At 42.8% G+C, this 12,849-nt stretch overlaps 2 protein-coding genes across 6 annotated transcripts; both read right to left on the bottom strand.

The window, feature by feature from the left end:
• Nucleotides 1-983: 983 nt before the first annotated feature.
• kbtbd3 (kelch repeat and BTB (POZ) domain containing 3) lies at nucleotides 984-7,523 on the bottom strand. Of its 4 annotated transcripts, none has more exons than XR_008907503.1 (5): nucleotides 7,305-7,523; nucleotides 6,850-7,066; nucleotides 6,194-6,359; nucleotides 4,577-6,120; nucleotides 984-1,529 (listed from the first exon to the last, which is right to left on the bottom strand). XR_008907503.1 is itself a non-coding variant. In XM_056757140.1 (4 exons), exons 1-4 carry the CDS (start codon nucleotides 7,390-7,392, stop codon nucleotides 4,675-4,677), a joined length of 1,917 nt encoding a protein of 638 aa, XP_056613118.1. In that variant the 5' UTR covers nucleotides 7,393-7,523; the 3' UTR covers nucleotides 2,476-4,674. The 4 variants fall into 4 exon arrangements, 1 of the variants encoding a protein (XP_056613118.1); XR_008907504.1 differs by lacking the exon at nucleotides 7,305-7,523 and adding an exon at nucleotides 7,149-7,293; XR_008907505.1 differs by having other exon boundaries at nucleotides 987-1,529; nucleotides 6,194-7,066.
• Nucleotides 7,524-9,469: 1,946 nt separating this feature from the next.
• Nucleotides 9,470-12,536, bottom strand: eif3k (eukaryotic translation initiation factor 3, subunit K). Of its 2 annotated transcripts, none has more exons than XM_056756962.1 (8): nucleotides 12,335-12,536; nucleotides 12,116-12,214; nucleotides 10,828-10,948; nucleotides 10,581-10,658; nucleotides 10,209-10,275; nucleotides 9,854-9,931; nucleotides 9,656-9,781; nucleotides 9,470-9,570 (listed from the first exon to the last, which is right to left on the bottom strand). In XM_056756962.1, the coding sequence occupies exons 1-8, from the start codon at nucleotides 12,394-12,396 to the stop codon at nucleotides 9,539-9,541; spliced, it is 663 nt and encodes a 220-aa protein (XP_056612940.1). In that variant the 5' UTR covers nucleotides 12,397-12,536; the 3' UTR covers nucleotides 9,470-9,538. The 2 variants fall into 2 exon arrangements, with proteins under 2 accessions (XP_056612940.1, XP_056612941.1); XM_056756963.1 differs by having other exon boundaries at nucleotides 10,581-10,655.
• Nucleotides 12,537-12,849: the final 313 nt, after the last annotated feature.

Raw genomic sequence — 12,849 nt, 5'->3', positions numbered from 1 at the left:
ACACTATCACCCTTATTGAGAACTTTAATTAAAACTGTTTTTCTGTTTATATTGAGATGTATATATATATAGATTTTTACTTATAGACTTTTAATTTTATTCTATCTTATTTTTGATCTTAATCTGTATTTCTGCATGTTTATATTTAATCTTGTGCTTTGGCAATGTAAATTTTCTTTTATCATGCCAATAAAGCTCCTTTGAATCTTGAATCTTGAATCTTGAGAGAGAGAGAGAGAGAGAGAGAGTGAGGGAGAGAGACAGAGAGAGAGAGAGAGTGAGAGAGAGAGAGAGAGAGAGAGAGAGAGAGAGAGAGAGGCAGTGTGAGAGAGTGTGAGAGAGAGAGAGAGAGAGAGAGGCAGTGTGAGAGAGAGTGAGAGTGTGAGAGAGAGAGAGAGAGAGAGAGAGAGAGGCAGTGTGAGAGAGAGAGAGAGAGAGGCAGTGTGAGAGAGAGTGTGAGAGAGAGAGAGAGAGAGAGAGAGAGAGAGGCAGTGTGAGAGAGAGAGAGAGGCAGTGTGAGAGAGAGTGTGAGAGAGAGAGGCAGTGAGAGAGAGGCAGTGAGAGAGAGGCAGTGAGAGAGAGGCAGTGAGAGAGAGGCAGTGTGAGAGAGAGAGAGAGAGTGAGAGAGAGAGAGAGAGAGAGGCAGTGTGAGAGAGAGTGTGAGAGAGAGAGAGAGAGAGAGAGAGAGAGGCAGTGTGAGAGAGAGAGAGAGGCAGTGTGAGAGAGAGTGTGAGAGAGAGAGGCAGTGAGAGAGAGGCAGTGAGAGAGAGGCAGTGAGAGAGAGGCAGTGTGAGAGAGAGAGAGAGAGTGAGAGAGAGAGAGAGAGAGAGAGAGAGAGAGAGCTCAGGCGTCTCGTTCACATCCTGTCTGTCAATGAAATGCAGATGGTGTTTTATTGGCGGCAGTAAACCGGCTCTTTGGCGTCACAATCTGTGTTTGATGATTTCTGCCAAAAAGGGGTTTATTGCTTCATTAGCCAATCACAAATGCGCGCTACTTATCCTCGGTTGCGCTTGACATGAGATCAAAGTATCGCGAGAGCGAGCAAAGTCTCAGCTCCTTAATTGTTATTAATCGTCTGGCTGTTGTGTTTGGATGTCTGCTCAAGAGAAGAAAAATATTAGTAGCAGATGTTCCCCAATGTGGCCGAAAGATGGAGACAGTCAACATGAAAAAATGAAAGAGATGCACGATAACTTTAGTTATAAGCATTAAGGTCATAACCGCATTTTATTCAAATAGGCTACAATAAAAAAGCAGATTATAGTGAATATTTTACTCGATTATTCTATAAAGTCCGATAATGCTCATTGCAAAAGATCCACGTTTAAAGAGACAGTTCACTCGAAAAACAAAATCCTCTCATCATTTATTCTCTCACGTGTGTCTGTAAATCTGTACGCGAGTTTTCTTCAGAGGAACACGAGAGAAGATATTTCGAGAAAAGTCTCGGGGGTTTTGCGTTCGTACAATGGACGTCAGGAGTTCGGTTGATGATCGCCATTCTTCAAAATATCTTCTTTTGTGATCTGAAGAAAGAAAGAAAGAAATACAGGTTTGACATGAAGGGATTTTTATTTTTGGCTGTCCACCAATAGCCTCTCACCAAGGTTATTTTAGTTTTCATGTTCATTGAAATCAAATAAAATATTGACCTAGAAATTATTGGAAAAACTTAAATCAGGGAAAAATAGAAATGTTGCCTCAAAAATAAACAGAAGTAAGTTTAAAGCAGTAAAAGTATAATAATAAACTAAAACTCAAATAAAAATGAATTTATCTTATATAGCAACATTAAACCAATAAATAAAAAATGACCAAAGCATATACCAAATTTTTTTTTAAAGCTAAACGTCTAAAAATGAAAGAGAATTTAAAATATTAATAAAAGTAAACAAAACTCAAATAAAAAATATAATTACTCTGATACTCACAAATAGGATAAAACATTTTATGGGGATACAATATTATAGTGTTTTGGCACTAAATAAAACATATATAACTATATGTTAGTATTGATAACATATTTATAATAAAGAAAGCTGATAAAATGTATCAATAAAAACAATTGTGCAGTGAAAAACTGAAAATATCGACTGTTTTTTTCTTTTTTTCGTTTGTTTTATTGAATGTAATAATCAAATGCTCAGATGGTACACGGTCCCTATATCTTGGAGACACACTTACATCTGCAGACACACAAGTTTAAGCGTCTGCTCATCTGCATTCAAATCGAGCAAGTAAGGGAGGTGCTGAAACAAGACTATGGGCTGGAATATAATTGACATTTCATTCATTCTGGACGACGAGATGGATACAGAACAGAAGTAAGACACCAATTTTATTAATTACAAGAATTGATTGACTATGTTATTTAACTAAAAGTAAAATGATTTAATTTAACCATTTGATTCCGTTAGCGCAAGACATCTGTCATACCTGACAGTCTCAAAAGAAGAAGAAGAATACTTTAAAGACAGCTGTAAACAGTTTACTTCGGAAGTCATTGAAGAATATGAAAAAACAGACAGAACAGATTTAAGCGAAAACCAGCAGAACACGCTTCAATGTTACGTGAATGAGGTAAGTAGAGGAAAATTCTTTATATACAATTACTATAGGCTATTTATCAGCCAGTAAGAGTGGCAACAGATTAAAACCACATTAGGCCATTCAATAGCAGTCTGGATTTAATTCTCATCGTAATCACTAAAGTTTTCCTTTAAAGATTCTTCACAGCATATTCTCTTTAGCGATTATTCACAATGATGACATCACCCCTGACAGCTTGATCCATCCAGAGGTGTTTCAAAGTTTGAGAGAGGAATTTCCTGAGCCATTCGACCAATACAAGACTCACCTGCCCAAGCGGACACCCTTCTGAGTGTTGTTAGTCATAGTAAGAGTCACACAATATTTGGACTGTAGCTGAATTTATGTACACCCACTTCATATCAACTCTGTTCAGATATTGTTTTTATATTCTTCTCGTTGTTTTCTTATTTTACCGTTTCTAGATGAACCTTAAATATGACACAAAAGAAGAAGTTATGGAGAAACTTTGCCGATTTTTTGAAAATTTGAAATTTCCAGAGGAACTTTACAGATCAGGAAACAAAAACCAACACTTCTACACATTGGAATCCACTGTTAATTGTGTTTGCTATAACAAACAATCATCAAGTAAATATTTTGGTGCTTCTGTGTGTAGTACAAAACCAGCAAGAAGAATTATGATAAATTCCTCATGCATCAATACATGGCATAAACATGTGTCATATGTAATAATGTCATACATGCAGGCTCGTCCAAAAAATGGCAGGCGCAACTCTTCTCTACCCCGCCTAGAACTTCCTCAGTCTATAGAATGTCAAGCGTACCTCAGAGATTAAACAACAAACACCTATAGGGAAATAGCACCATGCTCAAACTGTCAAAGAATGTTCTCCCAAGGGAACAAGATTTATCCTAAATAGGGCCCTTATGGCAACTGTGCGGAGACAGATTGCTTCAGTAAAGTCCTCTATGATGATCAGTTAAGAGAGAATATACAGATCACGGGTTATAATTGGGTCATAATGAGAAGGCTGAAAGAAGTCACATATTTGAGAAGCAACCTTTTTTAATATCTTCTTTCAGAAGCATATTGAACAGAACGGATAGTCTTCCTGTTTTTAACCCATCCCTGGGGGCTTTCAGAGATAACAACTCGCCACTTAGACAATCTTTAAACAATCTGCACGTCTCCACAATAAAACGTCTCCTGTTGTTGAGCTGCGTATCATTGTGTCTTTATGTTTTTGCCTATAAGCCAAGAAGCAATGTTAATACACAGTAACAACAATGTTTTTTTGACTCTGGGACATCTCTTTAAGATAAATTTGTCAAAATAATAAAAAGGTTTCTTTGTTCCTTACACAATCCACAACATTTTGTAAAAATTTGTATGATTACATTTGATTCTGCATTTTCTTAGAGTGGATTTTAAGATCTTGCTCCTTGTTTATAAATCTTTAAATGGTTTACCCTCCTCTTATCTTTGTGAGTTACAGACTGAATATCGTCCTCCTAGATCCCTTCTATCTTTCAATCAGGATCTATCGTCATCCCAAAGTCAAGGCTTAAGTGTATTGGGCCGCTCGTAACTGTTAGTACTCAGCTGAAAAAATATATAACATTGGCCTAGTGGTTTTTGGATATTTTACTGCAAAATTCTTACAAACTGTACATTTAATGTGCAGTTTGTCATTTCATATTTTGTTTATTTTATGCCATAAAAAAACGCATCACAGAAGTAAACATTCTGGAAAGGATAAACTGCTTTGTGTGTTTGTTTGATGGCAATCTAATTTCTTCAGAGTATCACAGTTGCGAGGACTGTATAGTCCGAGTTATTTTAGTGACGCAGTGATACAAACAGTCAGTGAAGCGGTTCAACAGTCCGTTCCCGTGATAATCCTTATAGAGTATCTCATGGCTATCAGCCAATCAGATTTGAGAACCAGAGAGAACTGATGTATAATATTGAATATGTATTTAGTAACTAGTAATGGATTACTTTTTCAGAGTAACTCACCCAACACTGGTTATGAGGGATCAGCACAAAAGAAGATTGTAAACAGCAGTCACTGAGCATCAAACATGTGGATCCATACGGTTGAAGGTTGGAGTGAGTTATATAGATCTAGAATCCATCTCACTTGTGTGTGTTTTCCACGGGTCTCTGTGTGTGTCAAAGCTCAACACCTGACAGTGAAACTCTGTGAGAGCGCGTGGCATCGGTGCCACCTCCTGCCATTCTGAGCGCTCTCTGTCATACACCTGCACCTCATCTGTGATCTCGTCGGGTGAGTAATCTCCCCCCAGAATAAAGATCTTCTCCCGCACCCCGACGGCACCGGCGTTAAAACCCGCACACTCGAACGAGCCCTCGGCCTTCCACACGCACGTGTCCGGACAGAAACTGAACACTTTATATGTGGACAGATCGCACAGATATAACGTCTCGTGGATTGAAACGGCCTTCACCAGTGTGGCGTGACCAAACTCCGCTACCAGCTCACACCATTGATCCGTCGCGGCGTCATAGCGGAAAAAACAGTCTAGAGAGGGATTAAAGGCCTCCGTAACCTCCACCTCAGAGCCGAGGGCGTATATGATGTTCCCGCAGACGCTCGCCTCAGGGAAGTAGATCCCTTTGGGTAAAGGACTGACGCTCTTCCACTCGCCTCTCAGAGGATCGAGGAACTCCACGTCCAGGAGACTACACGTGCCGCTGGGGCCGGCAGTTCTCCCGCCGAAGACGAAGATGCCACACAGACTGCTGACGGACGTGTGCATGGTCCGAGAGCGTCTCATGGGCGGGGCCGGCGTGAAGGTGCTGGACACGGGGCAGTAGCACCAGACTTCATCTGTAGCGTCGTGATGAGGTTGGGCGATGTGCAGGCGAGCGGTACGCCGACAGCCGCCGCGACATCCTCCACTTACAAAGAGCTTCTCCGCAAAATTGCTGAGGGCTGATCCGGGCAGATCTGAGAGGAGCACGGCCAGTTCCGTCCAGCGGTCCGAACTGACGTCATAGCAGAAAGCATGACGTGTCTCTCCGTTCTCCGCCGTTTTGTGAACGTAAATGTAGCTGGAGGTGGTGGAAGGACGAGCGTCTGGGAACAACCCGCTAAACTCTTGAACACGTCCCGCCGCATCTCTCAGCACACGCCGGCAGCGTTCATCAGTGGACAGCGGCACCTCTGAGCGGGCGGCGTGCTCCAGGACAGCGTGAGGGAGATGATGAAGACGGACCTGCGACAGGAGCTCTGGCAGCAGACTCTCGCGTGTCTGCAGCTCATGTCGAGTCCACCGCAGGAGAGCGCGCAGCACGCTTTCTTCGTCTGGAACACTGAGGCCATCAGAGGACAGGCAACGCGCCAGGACCGCCACCGGCATCTCGAGGAAGTCCGCACGGGAGGACAGCATGTGAAAGTTCTGTGTGACAAAGTCAGCCGCTCGGCGCAGGAGGCGTGGCGCTCCGTAACCCTCGGAGACCGCTAGCAGCTGCAGACAGTTGGAGATGTCGAGGCTTTGGACCAAGAAGTCGCTGCATGCGCGCGAGAGGAAACCGACCTTAAAGAACAAAGAGATCAAGTTCAATACGATGCTGTGGTATCACATCTATTAAGATGGTCCTGTGACTCACCTGCAGGAAGGAGGCCAGCTGAAACATCACATCCACATTATCTTCTCTGAGTTCTATCTCACCGGAGTAAGCAAAGTCCAGGAATGTGTGAACCGCAGGTGCCGGGAGGTTACTGAGGATCACTGAGCCATCATCACGTTCTCTCATGTCCAGCTGAAACATTGCCCTCCACACACACACACACACACCACACACAATTGGTTTCCATGTTTTATGGGGACATTCCATAGACACAATTGTTTTTATACTGTACAAACTGATTATCATATTCCCAACCCCTAAACCTCACAATCACACAACACTTTCACAAAAGTTAATTCTATATGATTTATAAGCTTGTTTCATAATTACATTTTACATTTACATTTAGTCATTTAGCAGACGCTTTTATCCAAAGCGACTTACAGGTGGGGTAGGTAATAGAAGCAATTGGGACAGCATAAGGACAACAAAAGCATAAGTGCAATCAAAAAACAGAGGGCTGGTCTCATATAACCTAACACAGTATACAGAACCATTCATTCATTCAATCATTCATTTTTTTTTTTTAAAGAGTAGAGAAGAAAATAGAGTTAGAACAGATCAGTCAGATGTTGACGGAAGAGATGTGTTTTCAGACGTTTCTTCAGACGTTTCTCATAATGTTTGAGTGTCACCTAAAGAAGTCGCTGCACGCGGCGAGGACACATCGATGACACGGGATCGTTTCTTCCTGTACACGAATGTTGAAGTCAAACAGCATCTTCTGCTCTCTGAAGGTCCGGAGAACAGAGATGAGCTGCTGTCCGTGAGTGTCGGACACCAGGAACACGGAGCGCTGCTCTGAGAGCCCGTCACACAGAGACCTGCCCTCCATCATCAGCACGACACCGGCTGCAAAAGAGATAAACAGGTCACAGTCATTAAGTCACAGCTTCTGATAAAAACATCTGCTAAACTATTAATGTAAAACAACCTGATCTGACTTTACAAAACAAGAGTGTTCAAGCATATATCTGCATGACCCCAGAACACAGATTTTGACACGCAGTTTGATTGACACATTCTTAACAATAACGTGTGTGAACTTGTGTTTGATTCCAGTGAGAGATAAAAGACGCTTGACACTCACGCTTCAGCACCAGGACAGCGCTGCTCTTCACTGCACATGCGCGCCGCCTGGACCGCGTCATGACGTCACGGGTGTAAAGGAACCGCATATAAAAAGTTCCAGATCAACTATACACCCCTACGGTCCATTTCCTCTACTTATATTTGCACTAGTTAGTAGGTTGTGTTTCGTGTTGGAATAGTGGGTGCATGGCGGAAGAGATTGCACACACTGCGACATACAAACAGGAAGCGGAAGTGCCGTTGTTGCCTAGACAACATTGTGGCCAATAAATGTCACACACATTAAAATACAGCTGTTCGTTCCATTAAAGTATTTATTTATTCATTATTTCGTATGTAATGTTTACTGTATACTTACATTTGTTCATTAAGTGACGCATAAGTTATTTAATTAAGTGGAGCGTCACTAAACTCCGCCTACTCGCGGTGAGTCAGAGCGCACTTCGCTTTCTACCGGAAGTAGTAGATCATCCGGGAATCTTTGGAAAACTATTTTCAACATACGGTTTGGGACATACTAACTCTACTTTCACAGGGACTGACACGATGATGAGTTCACTACAAATGACAAATAACTGACCACAGACTAGACATATTTGTTATCTTTGTCGTGTACAACATCTCTATGTCCATCCATCCATCCATCCATCCATTTTCTACCGCTTATCCGGGGCCGGGTCGCGGGGGTAGCAGTCTAAGCAGGGATGCCCAGACTTCCCTCTCCCTAGACACTTCCTCCAGCTCTTCCGGGGGGACACCGAGGCGTTCCCAGGCCAGCCGGGAGACATAGTCCCTCCAGCGTGTCCTAGGTCTTCCGGTGGGACTTGCCCGGAACACCTTACCGGGAAGGCGTCCAGGGGGCATCCGGAAAAGATGCCCGAGCCACCTCAGCTGGCCCCTCTCGATGTGGAGGAGCAGCGGATCTACTCTGAGCTCCTCCCGAGTGACCGAGCTTCTCACCCTATCTCTAAGGGATCGCCCGGCCACCCTGCGGAGAAAGCTCATTTCGGCCGCCTGTATCCGGGATCTTGTCCTTTCGGTCATGACCCACAGCTCATGACCATAGGTGAGAGTAGGAACGTAGATTGACCGGTAAATCGAGAGCTTCGCCTTGCGGCTCAGCTCCTTCTTCACCACGACAGACCCGGTACAGCGACCGCATTACTGCAGAAGCTGCACCGATCCGTCTGTCAATCTCCCGCTCCATCCTTCCCTCACTCGTGAACAAGACCCCCAGATACTTGAACTCCTCCACTTGAGGCAGGAACTCTCCACCTACCTGAAGTGAGCAAGCCACCCTTTTCCGGCTGAGAACCATGGCCTCAGATTTGGAGGTGCTGATTCTCATCCCAGCCGCTTCACACTCGGCTGCAAACCGTCCCAGTGCATGCTGAAGGTCCTGGTCTGATGGGGCCAGCACGATGACATCATCCGCAAAGAGCAGAGATGCAATCGTGTGGTCCCCAAACCCGACGCCCTCCGGCCCCTGGCTGCGCCTAGAAATTCTGTCCATAAAAATTATGAACAGAACCGGCGACAAAGGGCAGCCCTGCCGGAGTCCAACATGCACCGGGAACAAGTCTGACTTACTGCCGGCAATGCGAACCAAGCTCCTGCTCCGGTCGTACAGGGACCGGATGGCCCTTAGCAAAGGGTCCCGAATCCCATACTCCCGGAGCACCCTCCACAAGATGTCGCGAGGGACACAGTCGAATGCCTTCTCCAAATCCACAAAACACATGTGGATTGGTTGGGCAAACTCCCATGAACCCTCCAGCACCCTGAAGAGGGTATAGAGCTGGTCCAGTGTTCCACGACCGGGACGGAAACCACACTGTTCCTCCTGAATCCGAGGTTCTACTATCGGCCGGTTCTACATCTCTATGTGTCCACAGGAAAACATTTTGTGGTTTGAAATGTTTAGTCTTAAAATCTTCTTTGATTCTAAAAAGTTTACATTACTCTAATACAATTAAGCAAATTTAAGAATTCTTGCCAGTTTAGTATAAAAAAGCCTGGACCACAGAACTGCTGCTTTGAAAACATACCGAGTAAATAAACTTAGTTTTAATCCTGACACAAACACACACACACAACAAAATATCCAGATGACAACGAAGTCCGATGTGTAATTTTGCTGATGAATTAAAAAGCGTGACTGTGTCTCTTTATTAAAATGACTTTATTGCAAATTTCAATGAAGGGGAACATCAGGAAACATGTGCGTGTGTGTTACTGCGATGTAGCCATGATGCTGGATACACCTGTTGACACAAGAGAACATCCTTCAATATCTCAACACACTCCAGACAAACGTGACGTGTCAGACAATGACAGACAGAGACTCACTCTCAAAGTCGATTTTCTCCACTATGTTCTTGGGCTTGACACTTTCCTCTTGGCTATGAATGAATATCTGTCCGTCCTCGTTCTCCGTCCAGCCGTATTTATTCATCCAAACCTTCACCTGAGTGTCTGTGAAGAGAAGCACATTCTCAATACTGCATTCACACAATCAAGAGTGATCTGGTGCGGGTCTGCTCTCACCCAGAGGATCTCCCAACATCTCAGCCAGAAGTCGATACTCAATGTTCTGATATGTGATTCCCACCACGTGACAGATGACTAAGAACAGACAGAGCAAATGCGTACAAAAATGACCACACAAGCTGATGTAAAAAAAAATACATTTTGGTTCGCTAACTTGCTGGGCATCTAAAAACAGCCCATGACACCCCATAACTCGGTGATATTCTATCTCTAGAAATAACTTGCGTTCCTCCATCGTTTTAAGTCTAGAGCATATTTTACAACATTTGTTTTCTGTAAAACTATTTTGTCACGCATGTGTAAGAGCCAATGATGGTGAGGTGATCGCATGTATACTGTCAACATCACTCACACTTTCTCACAGATTCTTCAAATCCTGTGATTCCATCGATCAGATCTCTGTTCTCCTCCAGACTTGTCTGAAAAAAACCCCACATACACTTAACTCCATCTCAAAAGAGAGCATACATACCTAGAAGCTCTAATGCCGGGTTCACACCAAACAAGCTCGTTTTACTCAGGGGGGAAAGTTTGTGATTTTCGCATGAGTTACACAATCCCAAAAACATTTTCAACCTTCGAAGAAGATAAGATTGAAGCGATTCACACCACTTGCCATGAGTTGGCGTCTATACGCGTCTTTGCAATAACTTTGTAAGTAATTTATACTTAATTCGCATTTGGTGTGAACCCAGTGTTAGCGCGGGTCTGTGTGTAATTTTACCCAGAAGCTCTGGAAGTGACACGTCTCCAGCAGGTTACCGAGATACAGGATCTGTCTTATCGGACGTTCCTCTTGCTGCGACACCGTAGTCAAGGAAACGGCGGGAATCTCATGACAATTAAACAAAAGTAATACCTTCAAACATTAGGAATAAGAGCTGTTTTCTGACGGTTACATGAAGTGTCATAACTAAACAACGACTGACATGAGCCTGTGCTCATCATTCTGAGCTGCACTTAAAGGATACGTGGGTCTGGTCGATCATACACTTGCACAGTGTGAAGTCTGTGTGAGGCAGGTTGGTGAGAGCCTTGAGCAGAATCTGTGCCGACACTGTGGTCTGGAAGTATGGTGGATTAAACTGGTACCTGACAACACACACAATGGTGTTTACAACAACAGAGACACAAGTCAACACACAACAGAAGGCATGGGCCGATGATTTGTTGATGGTATGATAACCTTTCACAAAAGTGTCACGGTTTCACAATTAAAAAATGTGTTTTTTCAAATGCCTGCGGATACAAAGGACAACTTCTCAACTGGGCACCGATTTGATTTTAAACCAACATTCATAGAATTTATATCAGTGTCTTTTTCAATTCAGTGTCTCGATACTGATTGGCTGAAAGGTGTGCATCCAAACCCTTTAACGCACAAGAAGCTCTCATCAGTTTGACTACATTTGAAATTCACAGACAAAATCACTGTAATTTCAATAACATCAATAAAAGATTTCACTTGGGAAATGGCCGAGGTATAAGCACGATAATCCACAGCTAGCTGTGTGTTAAGGGATTTTACAGTCCGCTTCAGGTGGTTCTTGGCCTTCACACTGTGCATTAAAACCCTTTATTCCATGGCTCATTTCAATGTTTGATTCTGATTGGCCAGTAGCGACATTCCAAGAGTTTTTCTTTTTTTAAATAACAACTGCTCAAAACTTATAATACCCTGTAACCAGGATGCTGCAAATCATTTTGGGAGGCAGTTTAATATTACACAAACATTAACTATAAATATGTCTTTTAAAAAAATAAATGAACTTATATTTGCAAATGATTAAACCAATTTGCCTGTTTGTGGCGTTTGAAGGTCGTTTCTTACCTTAAATCCGAAACTAAACGGCTTTTCCTCACATAAGGTCTTCAAACGGTAAAAATGAGCTAATATTTCAAATTCACATATGTGGCAACTAGCCATGTCATAAACGGGATAATGTACAAGTAGCCGGCTGTTATCGTGAAATAATCCCCTTCAGTGAGATACAAGACCCTCCACTTCACGTCCTGATCATACTGTCGGTGATTATTTCTGCCATAACAACCGGCTGCCTGTACATTATCACTTACATACTATATATCTATATTCTTTTTCTTTTGGTCTTATTCTTTTAAACATACACTCACATTTCTAATCAATTTTATTGTTCCTTAAAATCTAATGTTGCATTTGTGATCTTTAATCACTTGCATTTTAAAGATACGTCTTATTTCTCTATGTCAATGATTGTATGTGTATGAAAGGCCACTCACAGTTTGAGAACAGCCAGGTTTGCCTCCAGGTCGTACGCATTCTCTCGCGCTTGTGTGTCCACGTATCGCTCCAGTGTGGCCAGATTCTCTGGATTATACCTGCACGGACACAACACTCATCAATACTTATGCATTTATTTATTAATAACTCAGATTTAAATAACACATTGATTGTGATGACAAGAGTCGTTTGGTTCATCATCTTCAACGTTACGTTACCTGTCGATTCCTCGCAGCAGTTTGCCCACGTTGGCTCTCATTTGCTCAAACGTCGTGGCCATGATTCTAGCGCCGAGTTTTTCTTATTTCTTTATTATTAGTATTATTTCGTCTTTATTTATGTTTAAGTTTGTTTTCCAGTGGACACCGGTCCTCAACAGCGCAACGGTAGCGCGTGCGAGCGGAGAAAGATCTGACGTCACGTGACTCACAAGCGAACGCGACTTCTGCGAGCGCCTCCGTGTGTGGGGGCGGAGTTATTAAAAACAGATTTCGATTTTACATGAAATAAATGAAAACTTTTAATTTTACACTGTGACGTTGCACGATTTTTTAATCGTTAATAATCACATTCCAAGCGTACTCTATATAAAAAGAACAAAACTAAAGAAATAGGACCCATGGAAATCAAACCAATCGGATAAATGCATTGTATTTTAAAGGGACAGTTCGACCAAAAATAAATCTGTATATATTTCTTGTTCTGTTTGAACATTTTCTTAGAGAAATTTATA

This window comes from Triplophysa dalaica, chromosome 9 (assembly GCF_015846415.1).
Source record: "Triplophysa dalaica isolate WHDGS20190420 chromosome 9, ASM1584641v1, whole genome shotgun sequence".
Taxonomy (NCBI): Eukaryota; Metazoa; Chordata; class Actinopteri; order Cypriniformes; family Nemacheilidae; genus Triplophysa; species Triplophysa dalaica.
Note: the sequence above shows the minus strand (reverse complement) of the source record. Positions and strands in the feature narration are given on the sequence as shown.

Coding starts and splice junctions, on each gene's coding strand:
- kbtbd3 (XM_056757140.1), bottom strand. CDS start 7,392: ATGCGGTTCCTTTACACCCGTGACGTCATGACGCGGTCCAGGCGGCGC. Junction 7,067..7,304: donor CGCTGTCCTGGTGCTGAAGC/GTGAGTGTCAAG, acceptor TCTCTTTTGCAG/CCGGTGTCGTGCTGATGATG. Junction 6,121..6,193: donor AGCTGGCCTCCTTCCTGCAG/GTGAGTCACAGG, acceptor TTGTTCTTTAAG/GTCGGTTTCCTCTCGCGCGC.
- eif3k (XM_056756962.1), bottom strand. CDS start 12,396: ATGGCCACGACGTTTGAGCAAATGAGAGCCAACGTGGGCAAACTGCTG. Junction 12,215..12,334: donor CTGCTGCGAGGAATCGACAG/GTAACGTAACGT, acceptor GTGTCCGTGCAG/GTATAATCCAGAGAATCTGG. Junction 9,932..10,208: donor TGAAGAATCTGTGAGAAAGT/GTGAGTGATGTT, acceptor GTCTGTTCTTAG/TCATCTGTCACGTGGTGGGA.